Genomic DNA, 25,361 nt, shown 5'->3' on the forward strand with positions numbered 1-25,361 from the left:
GAAAGACTTTAGAGATTGAAATCTAAAACGCTAAATCAACTACCTGTCACATTCGACTTCCCAGCACCAAACACCAAAAACCGACGCTAAATGATTAATTTGACATTTGAGCGACTTGAATAAACGAGGAAGTCACTCGAGGATCACCTCACAAACTAACAATTGGGCGGTCCCCATGTGAACTCTTTCGACAGCAAGGAAAGGGTGACATATTAGGCACATTAAAATGCCACAGGGCACCCTCGAAAGATAATTCAATTTCGGAACTCCGAGGGAGACACTCACAAGATTGTTTCGGGATAACGAAGGGGGAAAGAAAATGTGAGCTCATTATCAAGTATTTAGAGATCGCGTCCCTTGGCTTTGTTCCCTATCCCATGGCACCCCTTTTCTTTTTCTTGACTCTCTCGCCTTCCGTTTTTTGTTCATCGGTGTGTTTTTTTTTTCTTCGTCTTCGTTTAACCCCTAATTTAGTGATCATCATCGCCCCACTTCAATATAGTTTGCCTATGCTACCCATGCATCTTTGCCATATATAAAAGGGTCACTGGCGCACGCGTTTCTCAACAAGAAATCTCGGCATGTGCGCTGTATCGGATCCGACTTTTTTTTTTTTTTTGCTTGATATACTTTTATACATTTGAGGAGACGTCGGGGCTAGAACTGTGTGCCATATGGCGTTTATCGTCTTGAGGCTCTCTGACGTGTGTCAGTCTCGCGGCGAGAACTTTCGTGTTGATTTTTGGGGTTAATTTGTTTTGCGACTCTATTAATTGGCTCCGTCTGGTTTTCTTGTAGGCGTTCTCCACACTAAATGGGCAAGCATTTCAATCGAAAAACTAAAACTAATTGGTGACCCTTGGGGCTACCTCTTAGCATAAATTAAGACATTGATCGGACTTCCTGTTTCTTGGAGAACGAACCAATCAACTAGGGATCGAGCTATGTTTGATCGCACATTAATATCAATATATTTTCCCGCAGTCCCAATGCTAACTAGTTGCATGTGTCGATCGTTAGTTTCAATGGACCATATCGTGGCGGAGTGTGGTGTGCTGTCCACCCCCGATCATGGGAACAGAACGCCTAACCTTTTATAAAGAGCTTATAAGTGGAAACTATGTTTGTTAAGTACTCAGAGAAAATACGACAACAGGCAGTTCAAGTCATTACACCAGTCTGGCAATTCAAAAGAATGCTTTCCGGCACAGTTTTGAAACGGATCCCACCTACAAAACGACACCCACATCGACATTATGAGCTATCCACTTAAACTTAGTACAAAAGTTTGACCATCTCAATCCGTTGTATGGATGGATGCCAAAAATATATACATTCTTTTTTATAAATGAGTCTTTTGTATACGAATCAAACAAGATTTGCTTTGAATATACCACGATAAACGTAGTATGAATGAGGCCCCGATTAAAGAAGAGCTGCGGATCGCAACGGATTGTTTATTTTGGATGATTCGTTGTCGCTTCCTGTAGTCGAATTGGATTGGATTGGATGGCAGTGGGAATTGTGTGTTGCCATTAATCACATCATGCAAGGCTCATTTTAAAGAATAGCCGCTGGCTTAGCACGCAAATGTAGTCATCAGCACATCACTTTCAATTGGAAGCCTCGATTGGAGAGGGTTGCAAGACAACCCAATTCTAATTATTTAATTTATTGCTCTTATTTTCAAACTTAAATTTAAATAAATTGAAAACCTGCGTGGGAATAAGCTAAAAATGAAGTTAACTCTGGGAAACTTGTACTGAATATAGGTGGGGGTGGGAAATATGAGAGGCAAGGGGGACGGACATAGGCTAAAATCATTTGCTTGTAGGCTGCCACAAGCCAAGTTCGAGCAGTTTGACCGATTGGGCAAACAAAAACTTCACTACACAGAGGAAAATAACCAAAACAATATACATTTGGCCGATTTGTGCTTTCAAAATATATATATCCCCATTTTGGTTTAGTGTATGTCTTGACAAAGTTTCTTATTTTTCTCGGGGGTATTTGGTACTCATTAATTACGCAGTCCTGGCTGACCGGTTTTTGGTGTTAATTTCAAACTTTCATCGATGGATGTACACACACACACACACACACACACACATGTCATTTAAGCTACAGCCTCCTTCTGTCCCTTATGTAATTGAAAACCAAAAGCAAAACAACAATGGGTCGTCTCTTCACAGAGCTAATGTTATTTGTGGCTTCAGGATATTAGTTATTAATGAACACATTATGTATAGACCAAGGATGAGGATGCTTAAGGTGGATGAACCAACAACGGCTAGATCGCTTGTATACTTTTTTAAGTTTCCTTATATAGATTATGTATGTACAAATTTCGGAAATCATTATATTAAGGGTTGTTCTAGTTGTGGGTTGATATCATTCTAATTTTGTTCACCTACAACGAAAGATGGACCTTTATATATTGGCATAAACATTTGTTTCTAGACATAAATGGAAGCCAATTCATCAAACTGTTATCCCAAAACTACAGAATTTTATGAAAGAAGAAGATGCTTTTAGCTTGAACCTTAATATTCCTTTATTTATCTATCGATATTCCGACTTTTTACAATTAAATGCTATTTTTAAACGTTAGTTTTAACAGTACAATAAGAATTTAAAAATATTTTAAAAACATTTCCATTTTGTTCTTTTGTTCAATTTAATATTAATATATTTTTGACTTGTAATAAATCAGATATTTCGAAACTCAAAGAGTTGACGCCATTTCTGAAATATTATCGATCAAACTCCGCCTACTTGGCTGACTCATCCGACAAAATATCGCTTTACACACAGATACAAACCCATACATACAAATCGGTGAGAGACGCTGTCAAAATAAAAATAATGCACGAACGCTAAATAAAGAGTTAAGGGGGGGAAACAGCGAATGGCAATGAAAGAGCCGTGCAGGAGTGTGTGTATGTGTGTATTCGCCTCACTAATATACTGACGGGAGAACTCAGAAATCGATAAAAATAAGCAACTACCCCAAATGTTCTCATTCACCCTTTTAATGTACAAAATCCTTTCGCTTTCACTAAAGTGAATATACAAACACACATGCGTATATATACATATAGGACGGAGAAAGAGAGAAGTAGAAGCCGCTTAAAAAAAAAAACTCACTCAATCACATGAGTGAAGGGGTAGAAAAAAGCGTTCACAAATTGTTGCTTCCCCTTTTCACTGAGCGAAAAGGTTGCGGCGAAGAGCGCGCCACTGCGATGGTGACGAGTAAAGAGAGAAACGATTGGGGGCGAGGTGAAAAGAGCTAGAGGGAGCTCCCACATACGAAAGAGAGCGCAAGTCAATGGCCGACAGACGGTGAGCAGACGGAGACGGCATTAAAAGGGTTAAATTGGGCGACACGTGCGGGCGAAAGAGAGCGAAAGTGTTAAATTGGAGCACATGCGTGCTGTTTTCCGTCTCTGTTTTGGCGGCCATTTTTGTTTGTTATGGGTGGGCGCCCAGCAATGGAGCACGTGTAGGTCTTCCTCTGCATTCCCCCGATGGCGGTGGATAATGATTTTCGCACGGGGTCACGTTATTCAATGGGAAAACATAAAAAGACGTAGGACGCACAGACCTAACCAGTGCTTTTGTATGATATTCTGGCTTAAATTCAGCAATACATAAATATACACCTATAAACCAGATTCAATGGCTCAAGCAACCAGTTCTTACAGAGGCAACAAATCACCTTAGTTTCCCACCTTGCTTTTCAATATTATAGAAACTTGCGCAAGGATTAAAGTCAGAATCCCTTGGAACACAGTCCCTCGACTTTGCGGCTTGTACCCCTACACACATGAATACACAACACCATTCGAAGGAAGTAAAAGGTTAAAAGAAAACAATACAAAAATTGTCCTTTATCTTTGGGGACAAGGTGTCAGCCTGACACAATGAGGTTTTGAAAAGAAAAAGAATAAAAGATTCCAGACACTTGCCGCAACAAGAAAGGGTAAAAAAAATTCCCAAGGTTGCACACTAGAATCCTAACAAAGAACTAAAAGATTTGGAAACTATCACGTCCTGCTACGACGGCCTTACAAAAATGTACAATTTTGTTATAACCTTTTCTTTACCTTCATAAGAAATTACTACTATGATTAAATGGTCTCTAGTATGTTCAGTTTTCGATTTAAATTATCTCTGAGCTATCTGGTTTGGCAATACGATCGCAGTGTCCGGTTCATTGTTTTCCATTCCAATCTAGGACACTAGGGCAAGGACATAATAATAGCATATCCTGTGCATACATACACACGTATGTATGTTTATTTTTTCGCTGTGGTTTTGGTTTTCATTGTGAAAGTGAAAACGGATGCACTTCATAGAGTTGTTCAGCTCAGTTTCATTAATTCGGCAGCATCCTTGTGGTTTTTGTTTGACCTTAAGTGGTCTCAAATTCTTCATCTTGGTATTTGCTTTAGGTGTTTCTCTGGATTCATGCAATTTTTGCGCATCCTTTGCGCTTTGTTGAACATTCTCACAGGTGTTCCTCAGGTTCAGGTGTTTGGGTTTTTGTTTGTTGTCCGGTCGGTCTCAAAAAGATTATCTTTCATAATGCCAAGGGCCGTTTGTGGTCTGCAAACCGGATTTCGCCTCTTTTACAAATACCGGGGGATAAAAATAATGAAAGATGCCCTTGATTCATAAACTAACTAGCTGAAAATATAATATATACATGTTTTCTAAAAATTCCTAATGTCCCCCTTATATTTATTTTTTCCAGCCAGCCCCTCATTTTGGGCACGCACTGAAGGTCATGCAAAGGTGACCATGTGCAGAGCTGAGCATATGCATATGCCTTGCCTCATGCAAGAAGAGTTCTTTACGTCTCTTTAGATGGCTCCTCCCCTATGCTCAACCGAGAAAAAAATATTATTCGTTTCTCCAAGTGGTGAGCACATGGAGACAATTGTTGCAGGAAATGAGACATTTGCTTGGGGGTTTCTTCGGGAAATATTTGAACTTTTTAACATTTGAAATGCAGCAGGCGCTGAGCACGCTTGTCGGATACGAATTTGATTTAACAGAGGGGGAGACCAGATGAAAAAAATGAACTGGCGACAAAAATAGAGCTCCTCCGGTGAAATAAAGGCACACGAATTATTTCTAATCACCAAGGGGAACAACACACATTGTCCAACTTAAAACCATAAAGAAATTGACATTGGAGAGGCAATAAACTTTGGTCACAAGCAAACTCACTTAAATTATATTATCCCTTTCCAAAGCCCGAGGTCGCCTTACAAAAAGTGCCCTGACTTACACATCTAATCCATAAAGGAAAAACAAAACAGCCATTTCAAAGAAATCCTATATGCCCACATAATGGTGCGTTTAATGTCGGCCAAGATGCGTAAAACATTCAGCGGCGCAAAAAAATATCCCAGGAAGCTGAAACTGGACTTGACCGCCACTTACAGCAGCGCAGGGGGGTGGTGGCAGCTAATTTGCACCAAAACACACCGATGTGTCAATGCGTCGCCATAAAAGCACCAGGAGCAGAGAGGCCTGGGAGGCGGGGAGAACGAAAGCAACTTATTGCCCGTGTAAGCGAAAAAATTTGAGGGACATTGCTCAGTGATGTCTGCAAATGATTGCATTCGCGTTTGAGTGCTCTATATTGGGGCATATGTATTCTAGGAATAAGTTTCCGATTTGAAAGTTTTGAGATGAAACAAATTGGCTTCATCTGGAGACGTATTCAGCACAGATTCAGCTCAATTAAGCAAGTCCCATATAAGAAAATGAAATTACCCTGGAAGAGTACACAAATTCCGACATAGAAACATGGCTGGTATTACAGGATTGCCTTTTCTTTTTTCGCTAAAGCGGCAATTTTACGATTCGAGGACACTTAGGCCCTAATATCCTTTTTAGCACTCAACTAGGTTTTATTTCTGGGATTTTATTTCCGCTACTATTTCTAGTTGGTGCATAATATTGTGTTACCATCCTATTCCTTCCACGGCCACAAGACGACAAATACAGTATTTACTACAATGACACTTGTCAGCTGTATGGCAATCCTTTGCAGGTTGCCACAGGATGTACAATGTGTAATGCGAGACGAGCAGCAGAAAGGAAAGTGTTTCCCACACATGTAAAAAGAATGCCATGATGCAAGGATGCATGTCATGGGAAAGTGATATTAACACATTGCTGAAAGGACCCTTTGACGCACTCTCCTAGATTTCCTCTGCATTACGCTGCATATTAAATAGAGGAGTAGTGAAGGTTATTCACAGATACGATCGAATTGCGCACGTTAATTAATCATCGCTTCACGCTTGACCAAGTGAACTAATTTGAGAGAATCTCCGTTGGTCAAGCCATGTGGGAGCTAAGCGATATCCTGTGGCGGAGTATTCAGACATGGTTCCCAAATCCCTTATGAGATGCTCATTATGATCCCAATGCTGCAATGCAGCCGAAAATAAAAGGATCTCTTACCGAGGCGGCTCATCATCAATAATGTGAAACATGTTGCGAAATTTCGACTGGCACACTCAAACCTTTTTTACTGGACAATGTGGCCAGCAGACAAAAGCAATAGAAAATGACGAGACGGACCAGAAGGCGAGCCGAAGTCCGAACAAAGGATTACAATTTAGGGTAGGGGAATGTCTAGAGCTCGGAATAAAACCACTTGGTATTACTTATGTGCTGCTTTATGGACAGTTCGACGGACTTACAGCTGAGTTAGTGGCTATATAGAAATGCATATCCTATATATATAGAATCTCGGTTAAAAAGTTAATAAAAGTATGCGAATCGGTGATATCAATTAAGGTTTTACAATTAACCTTGGCAGAATCGAATGACTAAAAACCATTAGATAGCATCGGTGGTGGCAGGTTCTTTGATTTTTATGGGAACAGAGCAAGGGTCACCTGATACAGGGACAGGTATACAATCAGCGCAAATCTTGATTCTAAAAGGGCTGCTTGAATGCGGAATGATTTTTGTATTGATCGAATTACTTTTATCATGATTAAATGATACTATAGGCCTGGGATACACAGTCCATTGAGATTAGATCTTTTCCAGGAATTGGAAAAAAAGGTTTTGCTTCTTGTGTTACACTTTATAATGTGGTTTAAACTCTCAATTTGATCAAAATAGAATGTTTCGGGATACCTCCCACGTAACTAAACAAAATTTACAACCTATTTCCTAATAAATTTTGGAATTGTTGCTCTGGAATTTCTCAATAAAGAACATTTTTTTAATGAATTGCTACGCCTGCATCTCTTGGTTATATTTAAATCGATCTAAGGCTTTATAAAATTGGGTATTATCGAATATTGCAAAGGGCAATTTGTATACAAAAAAATTGATTAACCATGAGCGGAAATATTTAGTTAGATTCCATTGAATAGTCCAGTCATTAAGGGTGGTTTGAACCATAGAAATTGTCACAACGGATATGCTACTTTAATTTAAACAAAACTAGAAACTATGCGGGCTTTCTTACCACAAAAATTGGAGTGGCAAGGCATCAAACCGCAAACTACACCCTCCTAGAAACCTACTTTCTACTTTCTACTTTCACCTTTTTTTGCAACATGATAAGCGATCATTACAAGACCGCACAATACCTGGCCGGAAATTCCGATTTTACTTTCAATCCACAAAATTCGATCGTTTAATCGTTACCCAAAGACCTGCCTACGCGGAAATGAAATTTGAATGTCCTAGGGGTGTGGCTTTCGCTGGTATTGTTCTCGATTTGACGTGGAAATTATAGAAAATCTCCCTGCCTCCGATATAGTACAATCGAAATCGAAAGTTGCCTGGACTACACGCTGATACCGGAAATGGTTTTTACTTTTATCGAGCGCCTCTCTGATTTATTTGTTTTTTATGTCCTAGTTACCCAAGTGTCGGGTTTCCCTTCGAGGGATAAGGACGAGGACGACGACGTGGATGTGGACGAGGACCTTCACTTAACAAACAAGAAGTGGAAAAATGAAATTCAACGAGGCATATGTGTTTTGTACCGCATGAACTTGTTTTCCTAGCTGAAGAGGACTCTCTCGCCAGCCTTAGCCTTACATTTTGCATGCTCGCCTCAATGCGCACATTCTTCGTCTGCGTTTCTCATCAACGGCAACGGCACCCTGGTCAGAAGGCCAGCCAACGATATCCTGCCTTCCCATGTGCTTAAAATTCGTTATCCTTTTGCGCAAGATTGCACATATTTTGCGTGGGTTTCTCTGGGCATCTCTGATTAGGGTCAGTATTGTATTTTATTTTCATTTCTTTCTAGGCCACTGGAATTTTCTAGTGGCAAAATTGCAAAGGATTTGCCTTGGTCACGAACTAATGAGCCAAGAGGGTAAAAAATAAACTGCTACCGGGGATCAGAGGTTACCGAATTACCCTTACTTTAAAGCCTGAACTGAAAGTTCCATTACCTTCTTGGGTCAAGTTCATTAGTCCCCTTTTTCACTGGCGCCACAACGTAAATAAACATTTAACCTAACCAAATGTCCACTCACTTTTGGAGTGCTTCTAAAATAGATAAGAGAGGCAGAACACAAAGAGGCCAAGTTCAGCAACATTTTAATTTGCCTATTCAATAACAATATTTTAAAAATACATGGGGCGGCTCCAGTCGTGGAAATTTCTCACTCTTATCAGTCCCCTTAGTCGGGGTGACAGTCGATTGAAATTGCAATTGAGTAAACATAGCCGGAAATGCATTTGCTTTCACCGACAATCACTCTGACCAGCCTGACTTTGGGTTATCTTATTCGTATTGTGTCCCCTCCAGTCGCATCGGAATTCAGTCATTTTCCCTCAATTACTTTTGAAAAAAATACTCGGCTGGTTATCTTTGACTTGCAAGTTGTTTTTACGTTTAAAATGACCTGTAAAGGGTGTTTCTTTCATCAAAATAAAATTTTAAAAATTCTCTTTTGCATAATTTCAAACTGAAAAGAGTACGTGCACATTTCATAGCCCAAAGGATTGCGGACACATCCAAGGCGGCGGCATACGAGTTTGATGCCTAATTCCAGCAGCTTGTCACTCAGGAGGTACAAGTTTTTCAATACTTTTACAATAGCCATAGGGCGGTTGATCAAAGAAACTGAAAGAAAGGATAATCTTATTGGGTTGAATGTCTGTTAATTTGCTGATATATCACGTAAGAATATCACGCAACGAATCGATAATTTATGTTAATGCTGCAAGGTGACATCTCAATCGGTTGTCTGGACAATGGAAAAGAACGTGTCCACTCTCTATGGTAAAATGCTTAACAACGCCGCACGGAGAAGCAAGGATGAGTCCCAAAAATCCTTGCTCGCGGTCGGATATGTGCTTAATAGTTGATTTCCACACATCAGTTGCCTAGGCGCCGATTTGACAGGTTTTTCGGTCAACTCTGCAGGCATTTTCTTAAGCTCTACATACAAGAATATATATTAGGGTAGTTTGTACTGTAACTTTGGTTTTTGGGAAAAATATATTGTTATTATTTATATTCTATTTTTTTAATGAATTAAAACATCTGCTTCCTTCAATCAATTGTGGCAAGACACTAAAGGAACAAATACCTATGCACTTCTCCTTTCTTCAGTAAAGTTGACTAACTAAAACGATACCGCATGACGAGAATTTTTAAAAGAGAGTAAGGAAAAACTTTACCGGGCATTGAAAATTCTTCAACTGTAGTCTTGAATTTGGTCTTTTGTTGAATAACGTCAAATAATCTGAAGTAAAAAGTCTATTGAAGTGGGCTATATGCCTGAATTATGATTAATGAATCTGCCTGAAATGGAAGTTAGCCAACTGGCTGAGTGTCGTTGTTAAATTTTTTAATGGTGTAGAGCCCGATTCCGGATCTAAACAAAGCTAAAATGCCACTGACAAGAAAAAGAGCGACACACACACACACAAATAATTCTTCAGGAGCAGCAAAGGAAAAGGAGCTGTCCATAAATCATGCAGTTTGATTTAATGACACTCAGGGACTACCTTCATTTGTTGTAGGTGGCATTTACAGTTGATTAATTGTTTCCCCACTCGAGCCTAAAAAGGATTGGCCGTTAAAAATTGCCATTTGGCGCGCTTGTTGACAACCTACAACGCTTACAAATACTGTCTCTCCTCCATGCAGTTGGGCTACATGCGTGTGGCCCTAATTCGAGCCCCTCGTCATATCAATTGTCGTCCAGCTGTCAACGGAAAATCAATGCAATTTACAGCTTCATTTTTGCAAATTTGCACGAAAAAAAAGTGACAAGAGTAGGAACACGACTGCTGACAGGCAACCACTAATAAACAAAGGACCTGGCCCAGCCACCCCTCAAGTTTCGACTTAAAAAGCTGCTCAACCGTGTGAAATGCGATACTTGTATACTTTTTGTAGTTTTAATGCCTGTCTTGAGTTCTCTTTTTTTTTGTGTTAGCTGACTTTTCTACGACTTCGCTTCCAGTCGTCTAATTGCCAAACAATCGCCGCCTGATTATCCTGTCACGCCTCAACTTTTTGCGGTTTCCACTGCGTGGTTTTGTTTAATTGGATTGACTTGCGGACATGTGAGTGACATCATTTCAACATCTTTATTGCACCTTTCCATTTTTTGGCGCTGCTTTGCTGTTTCTGCTTTGCCACACTCGTAAAAAATTGTACCTAAAATCGCTTTAAAAATCTACTTTTGGCACTTAAAACAGGAGCCAAAGGATTGGGGAACTAGATTTGGGAATTTTCAAAAATTTCTCTTAAAAATAAAATAATACAAAATAATATTTATGTTTGTTTTGTATTGATTTTCTCTTAATTGTTGAAGAATTTTCTTAGTTTTAGAAAAATGCCTATTTTGGGGTATTTTTTTAATTAAAGAAAAATATTTTTATGAGTGCATGAACGGCCATGACTGAAACCTGGACCTTATCTTGCTAGAATTTATTGCTAAAAAGTTGTGTTCTTCAAATGAAATCACCATATTCTAATGGTATTCTGCATTGACATTTAAAAACAATGAGTTAATCTCTTCTGTTGGTCATAATAAACAATTGTTAATGGTTGAATATGGAAATATAAATATAAATATATAAACATATATCAATAAAAATTAAGCTCAGTTTTTTCCCAATATCAAGCTTAACGCTAATAGCCTTTCAAATAAATTAATGCTCCTCAAAAATGAAAGCTAATGAAGTCTAGTCTTGGGCTAATTGATCACCTCACTGCCTACGTGACAATGCCTGGCACACTCTGTTGCCAAGCGTATAAGTATATTTGTTTTTTAACAATTCCCCCACTCTTTAAACCCAAAAGGAAGACGAGTTCTTTGAAAATAAAATAAATTGCTTTGATGCTGATAACAAACTGGTTGACTAAAATGCGCTCCGGGTGCATTGTACGACCCACTGATAAGCATAGCAAAATCCTTGATCTTGACGCTGCGTTTCAACTCGCAAATTTATGCTTAAATCTTTCTATAGGTGTTTTTGTCTAATATAATTTAGCATCGTAGTGCAGGAATAAACGCGGGACCAGCGCCTTGATAAGAAAACCAAGTGCTCATAAGCAAAAAGTTGCGTGACAGCAGGCCCAGCGGGCAACGCTATTGAGACGATAAGAAAAAGCCACGCCTGGGACGCAAAAGCCACGAAAATCATTACCCAATTATACATCTGGGAGTGATTTGCATCAGCTGTTAAATGTTAAAGATGCCTCAGAAAGTAGGAATGTTTATAAATCAAAATATAAGTAAGAAAATCCTTTAGAAATCCAAGTAGAAACTCACGGAAATAACTGTCAGGACGATGAATCAAAACACATTCATAGAAATACTTCAATCTCAATGTGTTAAATAATTGCCACACCCTTCGACTCGTTGGGCAATCTCACAGGAAGTTAACATTTTGGACAATAACAGTAGACGAGTAAGGGCACGCATCCTGGCTTCAAAATCCTTTGTTTTGGAAAATAAAGACCAAAATATTTTTAGGAAGCGGATAGAATTTTTTTTTAATGGGTAAGGACCTTGCCACTCACAAATCAATATAGATACAGGAATTTAGTTCACTATAAACTGGTTTTCCGAATTTTTACAAATACATTTTGTTAGGTTACGATGGTGGTTTGTTGTTTTTCACAGGATCATTTTAAAATTGAAACAAAATAAAATAAAGATCAATTGGTTTTTCAATTATTTAACATTTTAAGCGGTCGTACCTTAGCTTCTATTCTACCCTACTTTGGTTATTATTACCTATATATATTTTACACAAATTCCTATATCGAAAGCAAATCCAGGAGTAACTATAATCTAATTCTTTTACGTTCATTCAAGTCCTTCCACGTGGCGCAGTTTTAATCCTCAGATTAATAGTGATGTGGCGGAACTGCGGCTTACTTATTGCGCCACAATCCTACAATTTCCTGGCGCGCATCGTAGATTAAGTCTAATCGGGCTCCTTAAGTTAACTATAATCCCAGCCTGATCACTGGATCAGTGGCTAAGCAACATTTTCCGGGATCGAAAGTGTGTTTACCTGCGCAGGCCAGGCCATGTGAACACATCACCAACTGGTTCAGCTTAATCCAGGGATTTAACTTTTTCTACACGCATGCTAATAAAAAAAAATTTGCTTCAATTTCAATGTTTACCTCTTTCTGGCAGCTGGGATCTGGGAGTGGGATAGAAAAAACATGTTGTGCCTACCTTCAGAAACGGATTAAATTTTTTTCAAACAAATAAGCCAGTCTTAAGCATGGCGATTAAGCTTGATCCCCTGCAAAGGGGCGTAATATTGACGGATTTTCCTCTAAATCCCTCTGCTAATCTCCGGCTTAGAGCGCGTCGCGATTTTTTTCGCGACTCTCGGCCTGCTTTGTTTTTTTTGTCTTACGTTTTCTTCAATTCGCAAGAAGGCAGGCCTCTCTGGGCCCAATGAGGATCATAATTATGGAATTCCAAAATATACTAAGGGCAGACGGCCAGAGCAAGGAAGCAAATCTACCTGTAAGCGTGGGTTCCTTTGACCCAGAGACTCTGGCTGGGCGAGTCGTCACAGGTAGAAAAAGAATACCAACCAGCCTTGAGAGCTGAGGCGGCAATTAAGAAGTCAAATTTCGCTTAAAAAGAAAAAACAATGCAAAAAATATGCAAAACTGAACTAAATCCGGCTTAAGAATGTCCTAGGTCGCAGGAGATCCTTGCGTCATAAACAAGGCCATGCCATGCCGTCAGGCGTCGTTCTTGATCATTTGCAAGTCACCAAGGAGTCGTAAATGAATTCGCCGCATTCCCGGGTGTCGATACCAGCTACCTCACTCTTTCCCGCACCTTTTATGCTATTCTTGACTTTTTTACGAATGCAAGTGGTTGACTTTTTTTTACTGGCACTTCCGTTTTTTAATGTTTTTTTTATTACGAGTCCTGTTACCTGCTATTTTATGAGTGTTTAGAGTTTTTTAACTGGCTCACTCAGCATTTCTGAATGAAGCAAAACTTTATAAATCAAGGAGATCAAGGTCCAAACTATGTGCCTTACTCTTCTTACCCCTCTACCTTACTCTAATTTTCCTGATTACAAATTTAATTAGCTGAGGAACTGCCCACCAAAAATGGAAAATATGTTGCAGAAACACAACTAACACTCACTCATTGTTCGGGGTCTGGGAAAAGCATATTTTCCTGGTCATTTGGACCAGGCGGATTAGCCCCTTAATCCCCTGTGCGTGGGTGTTATTTACATGCAGTGCTGTGCTCTTGTACCTTTCCTTTATTTTCGCTAACAATTAGCGAAAATTGTTTATCAACTGTCGCCTAGTGAAGAACGCAGGAAATATACCAGGAAAGGAGTTTGATCATTTAGAACCAAACTCAAATGTAACCAAACTCACACAGCCCGACTTGAAATACGAGTATCACCAAAATGCATGATTACAAATGATTCTAATCCGGCCTTCTCCTGCGGCGGCAGTCTAATCTTAATCCCTGTAGGAACTCTTCCGCGACCAGCTTAGGTAATCCTATGATCCAAGGCTTCCTGATTATATCACCAGGATTACGAATACGTTCATTGAAAATAGTTTTTCTCTTCCACTCTTTCTTAACCCTTGCTCTTAAAATCTTCTCAGCTCTGCTTTGGGAATGGCGTACTTTTGGCATGCGATGAAGGTACCACCAAATGAAGACCCTTGGGTTCCTCCTTATTAATTTGATATAAAAATTCCATCCCTTTTCGATAAGCGTGCCACATGCATGCCGTGTCAGTAAAAAACGAGATAGGGATGCTGCTGGGAGGGATGCTTAAGGATCAGGGTGCGTTGAAAGGCGAAATTTGATGATACAACATAAAATGGTCTTTATAATAAATGTGTTATTGAAAATATTAGGAAATTTTACATGTTTGCTAGTTGCTAATCCCAGCCTTGAGAGGATCCTTGGCTCTGCCGTCTTACTCGTTCGCTTGAAAAGGGTTTCCCATCGAATTAAAAAGTGGATTTGCCATTGCGCAGTTTCTATCCGCGGATTAGGACATACGATTAACGTATGGTTAATGATAAGTACGGGAACAGTTTAAATCCCGGTCCATACTTTAGGGGACAAGGATTAGTGTGGTTTAGAATTAAAATTCATAAATAATTTCACATTTTGAGCATGTTTCAACCACTGTCAACCACAACGATTGATGACTATAAATCAAGAAATTGGACTCTTAAAAAACAACTAGCAAAAAATCGATCGAGTGTTACAAATTACTTAAAAATTGTGGGCACACTCATGGGTTGCCAAACAATCAAAAAAAACCCCTATGATGTAACCGTAGGGGTGCTTCAATGTTTTAAGCCTTCACTTTCGATTTTATTTCCGCTTTTCCCCCTTTTTTTGATAAAACAATTGTCTCTTTTGTTGACAGCCCTCGTGTTCATCCGATATATTTGCTCAAAATTTGTCTGTTTTTTGCCCGAAAAAGAGTGAATTCAGCTTTTGTTTGCTATTACAAAAAGCCGAGGGTTGCAATTTGTGCTTAGAGAATGTACTAAAAGCAAAGTCTAGTAATAAAATCTTGGCAGCTGACGAGGAACTTCTGAACTATACTATAAAATTAATAAATATATGGTCTGTATTATGTTAACCCAGGTTAGTTTTCTTAGATTGAACCTTATCAACGCCTCTATACGCACTTTTCTACGCACTGCTGCCCTACTTAGACACACACACACTGTTTAGCACGTGTGGAAAGGCGTTCTCTAAACGATTTTGGTTCATTTTGCGATTCCAAATCTCAACTATTTTGCTTTCACTCGTTGTGATAATACAGTCTCGAGTCTCGTTTGCTGATTGTGGACATAACCACGGGACGGGAGATAATGCCCGGATCTGAATAAAATCAGTTGAGCTTAAGTTGCTTTTTTTTCAATCTCTCAAGTCGTACATACTCTCTCCTTATCAAGCAAACAAGCCGAAATTTTTTCTGACTAATCCGAAACCTGGGAATTAGCGAAAATGTGCTCGAACCGGTCAGTTCAGCCCGAAAGACCAGAAATCCTTATCAATAGGGTCAGTCTTTGGGTTCTCAAATATTGTTTAATGCCTTCTGCGAATTTGAATTTTTGCAAAAATCTTTCGCTGAAGTCAACCATGCCCATTTCTCGATGACAGAAAACTATTCGAATTTTACGTAACATTATGCAGAGCAAGGATATGCGTGTCCCTTTCGGCTATTGTTCTCGGTTTCACTTTCGAAAAATCTACGGTAGTTCGCATTAACCGCCCGGCGAGTCTCCTGCCCGTCCTTGGCCTACCTACAGAAACCAGCAGAAACCGCTCTAGACCCATTTTCAACATAAGTTTAGCGGCACAGCGTGTCCTTGCCATAAAAATCTACATAAAACCATTTAAAAGTCAATCCGCAAAAGTCACAGAAAACGCCGAAGCAGCAAGCTGAGAGATTTCGATGTTTCAACTCTACCGACTGTTTTTTATGATTCTTGAGTTTGGCAACTACCTGGAAACTGTTTTTTACTAGTTCCGCATTGATGATTCGTTTTTTAGGCGTGTGGCAATAATTAGTTACCCATTAAACCGAACTTCCACTTTTCTTTTTTGTGACTTTGCTCAACAGGCTGAAGGGAAGAGAGAAAAAACTCACTCATATAACTTTTTTTAGACTCGGGCCGTTTTTCCTGTTTTTGGGGTCTCCTCGTCAAGCCGACGTTTTGTTTACTTCCTGTTCACTCTTACGGCGCACGCTTGAATTTCCACCCCGTCAAAGGCATCTCTTTTCTTGACTTTTGGCTCTTTCGCTCTCGCTCTTTCCCTTTCGCCAAGCCGCCAGCTCTCCTTTGGCGTTCATCCCCTTCGCCAGTTGAGTTGTTTTAAAAAAAAAAGAAGACTCATACGCAGAAAGGGGAAATGTTCGAGTGAGTTTTTTTTTGAGAGTAAGAATGCGAAGGAGCTCACATCCGATCCTTGCTCCACTTTAGACATCCTTCTAGTGCACTTTTTATGAAGGCTCTAAAAACACAGGAGCAGCGGAAGTAACCATAAGTTTTTAAAGGCCTCTTCATGGGCAACACATAGTTTTCCATTTTTTATGTTTTATGACTACCAAAAAACGCTGGGCCATAAAAAACCAAGTAGTGCTGCGCCCAAACTTAAGATATTTCTCATATTTTTTGGTAAAAATAAAAACGGCACTGATTGTGGAACTAAAGTCAACTACGGCTTCGACATTGAACCATTGTACCAGAGGCTGTCCCTGTCTCTCCAATTTGCATATGAAAAAATCAGCACTTTTAGGTAGCAAAAAACAAAAAAAAACAAAAAAAAAAAACGAACCGATGAAAGTAACTCAGCTCAGCTCACAACTCAACGGAGTGCCCAGGTCCAGTTTACCTGCTTCGGGTCTGGGGATCGTTTTTCGCCGTCGCCCTGATGCTTTCTCCTGCTCTCCGGCATGCGTGCTCTGCGTGCGAGTGAGCGGGAGAGCGAATTGAGTGCGTGTGGCCGTGTGGCAGTGTGAGTGCGTGAGAGGGTGAGTGGGATTGTTTCGCCGCGGCAAAGCGTACTTATAGTTAGCTCACGCAGCGAATTTGTATCAGTCGTGATTTGGCTCTGTCAGTGAGAGGAACAACAATTTGTTGTGCCGCACACACCACAAACGCGAATAACACACAAACCTAATCAAATTACAACTACCTCATTTTGCAAAATCGGTGAACTTTTTTATATAAAGGAAAACATCAGTGAAACACTCTACCTCAAAGTACAAAAGTGCGTGAACGAAATAAATTCATATCCTTACAAGAAAGTGCGAAAAAATTGGTCAACTAATTGAAAACCCAAGAATATATCAGCGAATCTCAACATTGCATTTGCAACACGAAGGAATTAAACACAGAAACAAGAACGTTTCGATGGCCATATCAATGCTGCAAGACGCACAGACACGAAGTAAGTATTGTTCAAAGATGTGTGCAATTTTATTTTGTTTTAAACCCTGCGGCGATTCTTAAATATTCGTTCTTCAACTATTTCACTGTCTGAAAATGGGGTCTAAACGTCTTAAGGCTAATGGCCGAGACGCCATGTTTACGAACACAGACACACATTCGTCCAAGCTCGCTTTTACACATTTGGATCAATTAGGCTTTGTTTACAAGTTTGGCCAGAAACCGGCACTTAACTCGTTACTCACCAAAACAAAAGCTAGGGAAAACAACACAGAGAGCAGCAACCCAGAAGAGAACCAAGAGCACAGAGCTTCTCTCACATATGTACCCCACACATGTGAAAGTTTACTCTTATGAGCTTCTTCTAGTCTCTCGCTACACATTGCCCAGCGAATCCTTCAGAACCGCTTCGCTCCTTCTTGAACACTTGAACAGCCCACTAACTTTTATTTTATTTTTTTTGTTTTAGGCTTGGCTGCTGCATTGGCAGGAATCAAGAGGGAGGAGGTTTCTGTTGACCGCTCCATGTCGCTATCGCCACCAATGTCGGCCAACACATCAGCCACCAGCGCCGCAGCCATGTATCCGGCTATGGGCCTTCAACAGGCAGCCGCTGCCTCTGCCTTTGGAATGCTCTCCCCCACCCAGCTCCTGGCTGCCAACCGGCAGGCTGCTGCCTTCATGGCGCAACTGCCCATGAGCACATTGGCCAACACACTGTTCCCGCACAATCCTGCGGCCTTGTTTGGAGCCTGGGCCGCCCAGCAGTCACTGCCACCTCAGGGCACACACATGCATTCGCCGCCAGCTAGCCCACACTCGCCGGTATCCACACCTCTGGGCAGTGGCAAACATCCGCTGAGTTCGCCCAACAGCACCCCGCAGCACCATGAGCCAGCGAAGAAGGCTCGCAAATTATCGGTAAAGAAGGAGTTTCAGACGGAGATCAGCATGAGTGTGAATGATCTTTATCACACACCCGGTGGTCCCATTTCACCGCCTTCCAGCGGCAGTTCTCCCAACTCCACACACGAGGGCGCGGGCGGCAATGCCGGAGGCGCTGGGTCCAAGGACCCATCTCGCGACAAGAGCTTCACCTGCAAAATCTGTTCCCGCAGCTTTGGCTATAAGCACGTTTTGCAAAACCACGAGCGCACCCACACTGGCGAGAAGCCCTTCGAATGCCCGGAGTGCCACAAACGCTTCACGCGGGATCACCACCTGAAGACCCATATGCGCCTTCATACTGGAGAGAAGCCATATCATTGCTCGCACTGCGATCGTCAATTCGTTCAGGTGGCCAACCTCAGGCGTCACTTGCGGGTCCACACTGGAGAGCGTCCGTACACATGCGAGATCTGCGACGGTAAATTCAGCGACTCCAATCAACTCAAGTCCCATATGCTGGTGCACAACGGAGAGAAGCCTTTTGAGTGCGAACGTTGCCACATGAAGTTCCGGCGGCGCCACCATCTGATGAACCACAAGTGTGGCATCCAGTCGCCGCCCACTCCGGCTCTGTCGCCAGCCATGAGTGGTGACTTTCCCATGGCAGTCACCGCAATGGCTCTTGAGTCCTCCACCACCAAATTCGCGGCAATGTGCGCCAGCTATGGAGGCTCTGAAGAGTCGGTCGACTTGGAAAAAGGTCCTATGGAGGACGATGCCCCATTGGATTTGTCCGAGGATGGAGCCAGCTCCGTTGATGGACATTGCAGCAGCAGCATTGCACGGCGCAAGGCCCAGGATATTCGTCGAGTTTTCCGCCTGCCTCCCCCCCAGATCCTTCACGTAGCCAGTGATATGCCCGAACAAACCGAACCTGAGGATCTGAGCATGCACTCTCCCCGCTCCGCCGAGTCCCACGAACAGAACGAGGATATTGACTTGGACGACCTGGATGATGCTGCAGCCCTCTATATGCGGCAACAGCAGCACCATTAGAGATCAGTTGGGCTCGCAATTGTACATAGCCATGAACAGTTTTCATTAGATGAAAGCGTCTGGAAATGATCCACACAAAATTGAAAATTTTGCCATTTCAAAGTGGAGAGCAAACACACATTTGCAACAGGAATTTAATGCTAAGTACAAGTAACAAAGATCAACCATATACTATATATAAAAAATTAGAGAAATAATAGCACATAAATCAAAAAAACACACACAAAAATTGTACAAAAGTAGCTAAACATGCCATAAGCTTATCGCCGCCAAAACCCCACCAAATCGAACCGAAAATGTCGTGCCATTCTTTATCCTAATTTAAGTTATATATCTTTAGGTTTTCAAGTCACTAAAAAATTGTATATATACATACCCAGCATATGCAGCTGCTAATTGTAAATTAAACGGCGCTCCAAAATCTAAAAAAATCGAAAATCAATTAAAAACTCTTATTTAGTAATTTAGATTATTTTTAATTTAATTTAAAGGAATTCTAAAAGAAAGCAATGCCAATAATCATGAATCAAAATTAACTTTAAGTTAAAATAATAAACAGAAGTTTTTTCTACGCTATTTGTTTTGTTTGCCATTAATATTTAATACTATTATTTAATCATCTAGCAACTAATTACCATATTAATCTCGTTTTTATTGAGCAGAATCATCAAATTTTACTTTTATATTTATATTTAAATTTATATATTTAGTTGAAATGTTGCTGCAGGCAATATAAAAAATAAATGAATTCAAAAGTAAAACGATTTATTTTTATTTATTTGGTTTTTACGTTGAAAAGTCGGCGCTGTTAAACCTCATTCTTCTTCCATTTTGTTTATTGTTGTAAAACTATTAGGAACTTTTTAAAAAATATTCCCAAAGCATAACGTATAGCTCAATGCATTAACCAAAAAAACCTGTATATTAATCATACTTATCTTTATATTCGTAAATAATAATTCTAATTGTAAGACTTGAACCAAGTAAACAGGAAGAAAATGCTATAACCAAATACCTCCAATACCTCTTTGTATCGAAATTGTTGTGAGCTGAACAGTATATATACATACAACAATTTGGCAATCGTACAATTCAACTGAATTTATATACAAAATTGAAAGAAAACCAAAAATGAAAAACAGCAAAGTTATATGTATTGTAATTTTGATGAATATTTCAAATTAGGAATAGGATTTTTGCAAATTAGACAAATTATGACTAAGTGTAAATAATATCTATGGATATAAACTTTAATTTAGGTTGTAAATAACAATATAAAACTAACACTACATAATAATTTTAGTGCAATCTTTGGTTCGAATTCATCGACTTGTCGATGCACCCTTAGTTTGTATGTTCTAAAGTCATAAAAAATGCAACAAAATATTGTGTAATTTTCTTTGTTCATTCAAGTGTATGGTATACAAGTTCCTCAAGATTAAATGATTACAACAAAAAAATAAAATCAGATAGCGAGCGCATTTCGAGTCGCATTACACGAAAGACCTCTTACACAAGTTTCATATTAATTGTGTACATTAAATACTCGACGCTAATCTTTAGTATGTTTAAATCCCTAGTTGTAACTAGCATAAATCAAGTCAATTTTATGTAAATACAAGTATTCTACTAACTACAGCTCAACTTACTCGAAGCTACTAAGCAGCAGTAATCCAAGAGTCATTCTCCAGTTTTCATAGTAGCCAGAGTTAAAGATATAACATACCTCCTTGTGCAATGCATTAGGAAATATCAACTAGACAAATTATAATAAATAAATGATTGCATTAAATATTTCTGTAAGCATATAGTTTATAATCCATAATCATTTCTAGTTTATTGTTGTAATTTTTAGGCTTTAAATGCCAATACAAAAATATGTATACATACTGTAAAATTATTTATTACTTTAAAGCTAAAATATATTATGTTAATAAACGAATTGTATGTCTGCGAAAAGAATATATATATTACAATATTGTGTTAAAAAAAAATGTCTAGGACTCTTTCTTTCTTACAATCGAAAACCGAGGCAGGAAAATTAGCCAGCGCTATTTCTCTCGTTTCTCGCTCAAAGGCGACAACGGACAGCATTATATAAATTTTTAATTTATGCAAACGAAGCCCTTTCGCATTATTTTACATTTGCCACAAGACGCCCCACTAATGCTGTCGCCACAACGCTCCATCCCCCATCCCCATCCCAGTCATCCCCTTTCCGGAATTTGAATTCGCGTCTGGAGGCAGCAGCAGCCGATGAGAAAGAAAAGAATATAAAAAACGCGCCGCGCCGCGCAGCCAGAAAATGTCACAGTGTTTTTCCCCATTTAATCTCCACAGTGAGAGAGAGCAAACAACTACAATGCCACGGGAGGAAGGCGGCACCACCCACCCGGCTGCTCCTCATTCAACCTTCCAGCAAAACTGACGCCTCCACTTCTTTGTGCCCCTTTCAACAGCCAAAAAAGGCTTCATCCTGGCAGCTTGCTGTATATAAAAATGGCAGCATGTACGAGGAGCATTACATAAAGGGCGTCTTATGTGCTTACATAGAGAGGGTCTAGAAGAGTGAGACGACGGAGGACCAATGCTCGCGTACTGCGCTGCTTATTAGCATTTTAGCCTTTCTTCGTTTTGGAGCCCCAAGAACGCTGACAGCAGGCACTGTTAAAAATTCGTACAGGTTCATAGCATATAACATTCTTTTTATATTGGGTTTTTTTCGGATCAAGGATATATTTTACTTAATATATTTTTATAAAAATGAATTTTAAATAAAAATTAAAACTTTAATATTTACAAAATTGTTTCAGGTGTAGGCTCTCCCCCACACCACTTCATCTTCTTTTTTAGCTTTCGAGTAAATGATTTGGATTTGGAGGCAGAAAAATTTTTTCTCAAATGAGTTTACGAGTGTTTGGCTGTTGGGATTTTTTTCTTTTTTGGTGGGGCAAACGAAGGAAAACCCTAAGAAAATAAAAGGCATTCAAAATAAATTTAAAGGCTTCGCTGGCAACGAACCACCGACGTAGCCCAACTGCCGTTCATTATTCAAATTGAAAAATTATGATTTTCACCCGCGCGACTCGCGGAGAAAGAGAACGTGGACTCTCAGAGACTCGACGACCAGTCCGAAATCGGCGCCCAGCCAAGCAAGGCATTATAATAAGCTCCCTGAAGGGGGGATGGTCAGTGGAATTGGACTATGGAAAGGGTGTTGGAGGCGACAACTCAGTCTTAAACATATCCTTGAGTGATTTTCCAGTTTCTATCCTAAACTAATTGCAATTTGGAGATTTATTAGTGTAATAAATAAGAATAGACTGCATTTATTTCCTTTCCCTGTTTGCTTTTCTATCTTTTACTAGGATTTCAGCATTCAAAGGTAAAATAGGCAGTAATAGTTACGAACTAGTAAACATATGCAAACAATAGTTGTAGATATAATAGTAGATGGAACAAAAGATCTGAAAGGTCCTCGGAATACATGCACACTCTAAGGGTCAAACGTTTTGCTTCTACCCCCGGCAGAGCCTTGCGGGATATGCAAAAAAAAGGCATGCAAATTTTGGCAAACACAATTAGCCAGGAGGATCGGGATCAAGATCAGGACTCTGCTGCTGCAATCCTCAACTCAAAATTCACACAGCATGCAGCCTTGGAGAAAGTGAAAAAGATTGCCGGAAAATTCCAAGTGCCTTTAGAGAAAACTAAGAAGAGAGAAACACTGCGCTCATTATAATTTCACATTCAGAGTTCTACTCATTTTAGCTTGGAAATTACGAGCTTTGCTCTTTCTCTTATCGAGCTGTACGCTGTAAGCAGAAGAGCGCAGAAGGGGCAAAAAAGGAAAGGAATTACGGTAAGAAAAAAAAAATGAAAAACAACCCTCTCGAACGGCAGGGACTGCGACTGCGACTGCGACGGTGGCAGCGGAGTCCGCAGCAACGATAACGGAAAACTCATTTGCATACGAAGTGCTTTCGCTTTCTCTCTACCAACCCCCCGCGTGCCACCCTCGTGTTGTTTTGAAGCATGGCGGCGGCAATAGGCCACCTGCGTCTGTGTGCGAAAGAGAGAGGGGTGGCCTACGCTTGCGTCTCTGTTACACCTTTGCCTTCTCCATCAAAGAGTTTAATGCTGGAACAACGCAGTCACAGCCACCAGGATGCTGGTGAGATGGGGGAGGCAAAGCTCTTTCGTCTTCGGCTGACTCGCTTCCTTGGCTGCTCATTATCAAGCAGCGAGCGTTAAACTCATTGAGACGTTTTGCATCTCAGCTCCTTCAGCCTCCCACTCGGGTAGAAGCTTTTCCAAGCAGCAGCTCTCGGCGGTTTCTCAGACTCATTTTACTTTTGTATTTTTCATTTCGGTCTCTCTAAAGTTCACGAAAACGAAGCAAAGTAAAGCAGAAAAGACATTTTTGTTTAAAGAAAATTACAAACAACCCCTTTGGAATTAGAAGCTGAGCAAGGACAAAAATGTAAGGAGTCGTGGAAATGGATACGAAAAAAAAACGCCAGCGTAAAATCTAAAGAAATGAGCGTATATTATTCATGGTATTAATGTCGTAAGAACTTCAAGGAGGAAGGGAAGCAATGAAGGGGGAGAATGCGTGTCTTCCAACTGAAATGTATAGAAAAAAGAAGCGAATCTGCAATTCTTTTTGTGATATTTTTGGGAAACTTCTTTATAAACTAAAACGATTCTGGTAAGAGAAGTTTAAGGTTTAATATGTAATTATTCATTTAATTAAAAATTAATAAAGCAATATATTTACTTTCTAAAATCAAAGAATTCCCATGACACCTTACATTCCATTACATACATATGGTCTTCATAAGTAAACATATATTTTTCACCCTCGCATATCCTTTGTATGCATCACCATAATGCCAAATTCTATGATAAAAGCACTGATGATTACATAAACATTAGACAGTGCGATAACTTCCCACCCACCCTCACACCCCCATATGTTTTTTTATTTCCCACAAATTTCAACAATTTTGGACAAATTTACATGCATAAACCGCGACGGGTTTGACGACGGAAACGGCAATTTTCCCAACAACAACCAACAATAAAGGCAAAAAGCCACTACACACGCGATTTCCATGAGTTTCATCGAGGATTTTGCTACTCCCTTGGGGAGTTCGAAGACCCTTTCTTCCCCTTTTACTTTTTTTTTTGCAAAATTTGTTTAGAGAAAATCAAGTGAAAAACGTTTGAAAATTATATGCATGGTGTGTGGTTGGTTGGTGCCGCGCAGTGGGGGAGGAGGAGTGTTGCTTGTTGACATTCTGTGTGTCCCAAGGAAAGTGAGCTATCAACAAGCTATCATTCACTACACACACTCGTACTGGTATCTGCTTATGCATGTGTGTGGGCGAGGGGCGTGTTGGCAAACTGTTGATACGATTTAAGCGATTTGTTGTGGGTTTTCCTTGGCATAAAAACTGTAGCATACATTTCAGCTGAGGGATGAGGGCAATCGAAAGAGGTCACTTTCAGCTTTCAGCTGTGTGCCATCATGGCATGTGGTAGTTTCTCTTAGTGCCCAAATTTAATTATAACCCATATATGGGCCCAAAAAGGATTTTCAGACAACCACTTATTATTAAATAATGCTGCTGCATTAACCTTGGCTTCGAGTGTACCCAACATTTAGTTATACGGCCTTTGGTGTGTCCTAATGGATTTGTAATTCGCTTACAAAATAAAGGCCCAACCATAGCCTTTTAACTTATTTACGGCTGAGGCCAAAATCAGTCTTTGGGTCAACATAAGAGCCCGACGACATGTGAATAACTACAATCAGCAGCAGAATACATTTCAGTATCCTTGAGTATCAAAAGGCAACCACAATATTTCCACCAAAAGCTTTTCACCGCAAAATATGCAAAACGCAATTAAACAGGCCAATGAAAAAATGTTAATTACCTTTTTATCCGGC

At 40.0% G+C, this 25,361-nt stretch overlaps 2 protein-coding genes across 2 annotated transcripts in view; one reads left to right on the top strand and one right to left on the bottom strand.

Moving 5' to 3' along the window:
• mam (neurogenic protein mastermind) overlaps positions 1-19,827 on the bottom strand; it is a 135,558-nt gene extending 115,731 nt beyond the window's left edge. The window contains exon 1 of the mRNA XM_070284546.1: positions 19,782-19,827. The gene's annotated coding sequence lies outside the window, so the exon portion shown is untranslated. The remainder of the gene's footprint in view (positions 1-19,781) is intronic.
• Kr (Kruppel) lies at positions 17,146-19,813 on the top strand. The gene is made up of 2 exons (XM_017163499.2): positions 17,146-17,462; positions 17,931-19,813. The coding sequence occupies exons 1-2, from the start codon at positions 17,426-17,428 to the stop codon at positions 19,403-19,405; spliced, it is 1,512 nt and encodes a 503-aa protein (XP_017018988.1). The 5' UTR covers positions 17,146-17,425; the 3' UTR covers positions 19,406-19,813.
• Positions 19,828-25,361: the final 5,534 nt, after the last annotated feature.

Source organism: Drosophila kikkawai, chromosome 2R (genome assembly GCF_030179895.1).
Source record: "Drosophila kikkawai strain 14028-0561.14 chromosome 2R, DkikHiC1v2, whole genome shotgun sequence".
Taxonomy (NCBI): domain Eukaryota; kingdom Metazoa; phylum Arthropoda; class Insecta; order Diptera; family Drosophilidae; genus Drosophila; species Drosophila kikkawai.

Bases quoted from the DNA above. Each gene is read 5' to 3' on its own strand.
- Kr (XM_017163499.2), top strand. From the start codon at position 17,426: ATGGCCATATCAATGCTGCAAGACGCACAGACACGAA. The intron at 17,463-17,930 runs GTAAGTATTGTT...TTTTTGTTTTAG, and splicing joins GCAAGACGCACAGACACGAA to GCTTGGCTGCTGCATTGGCA.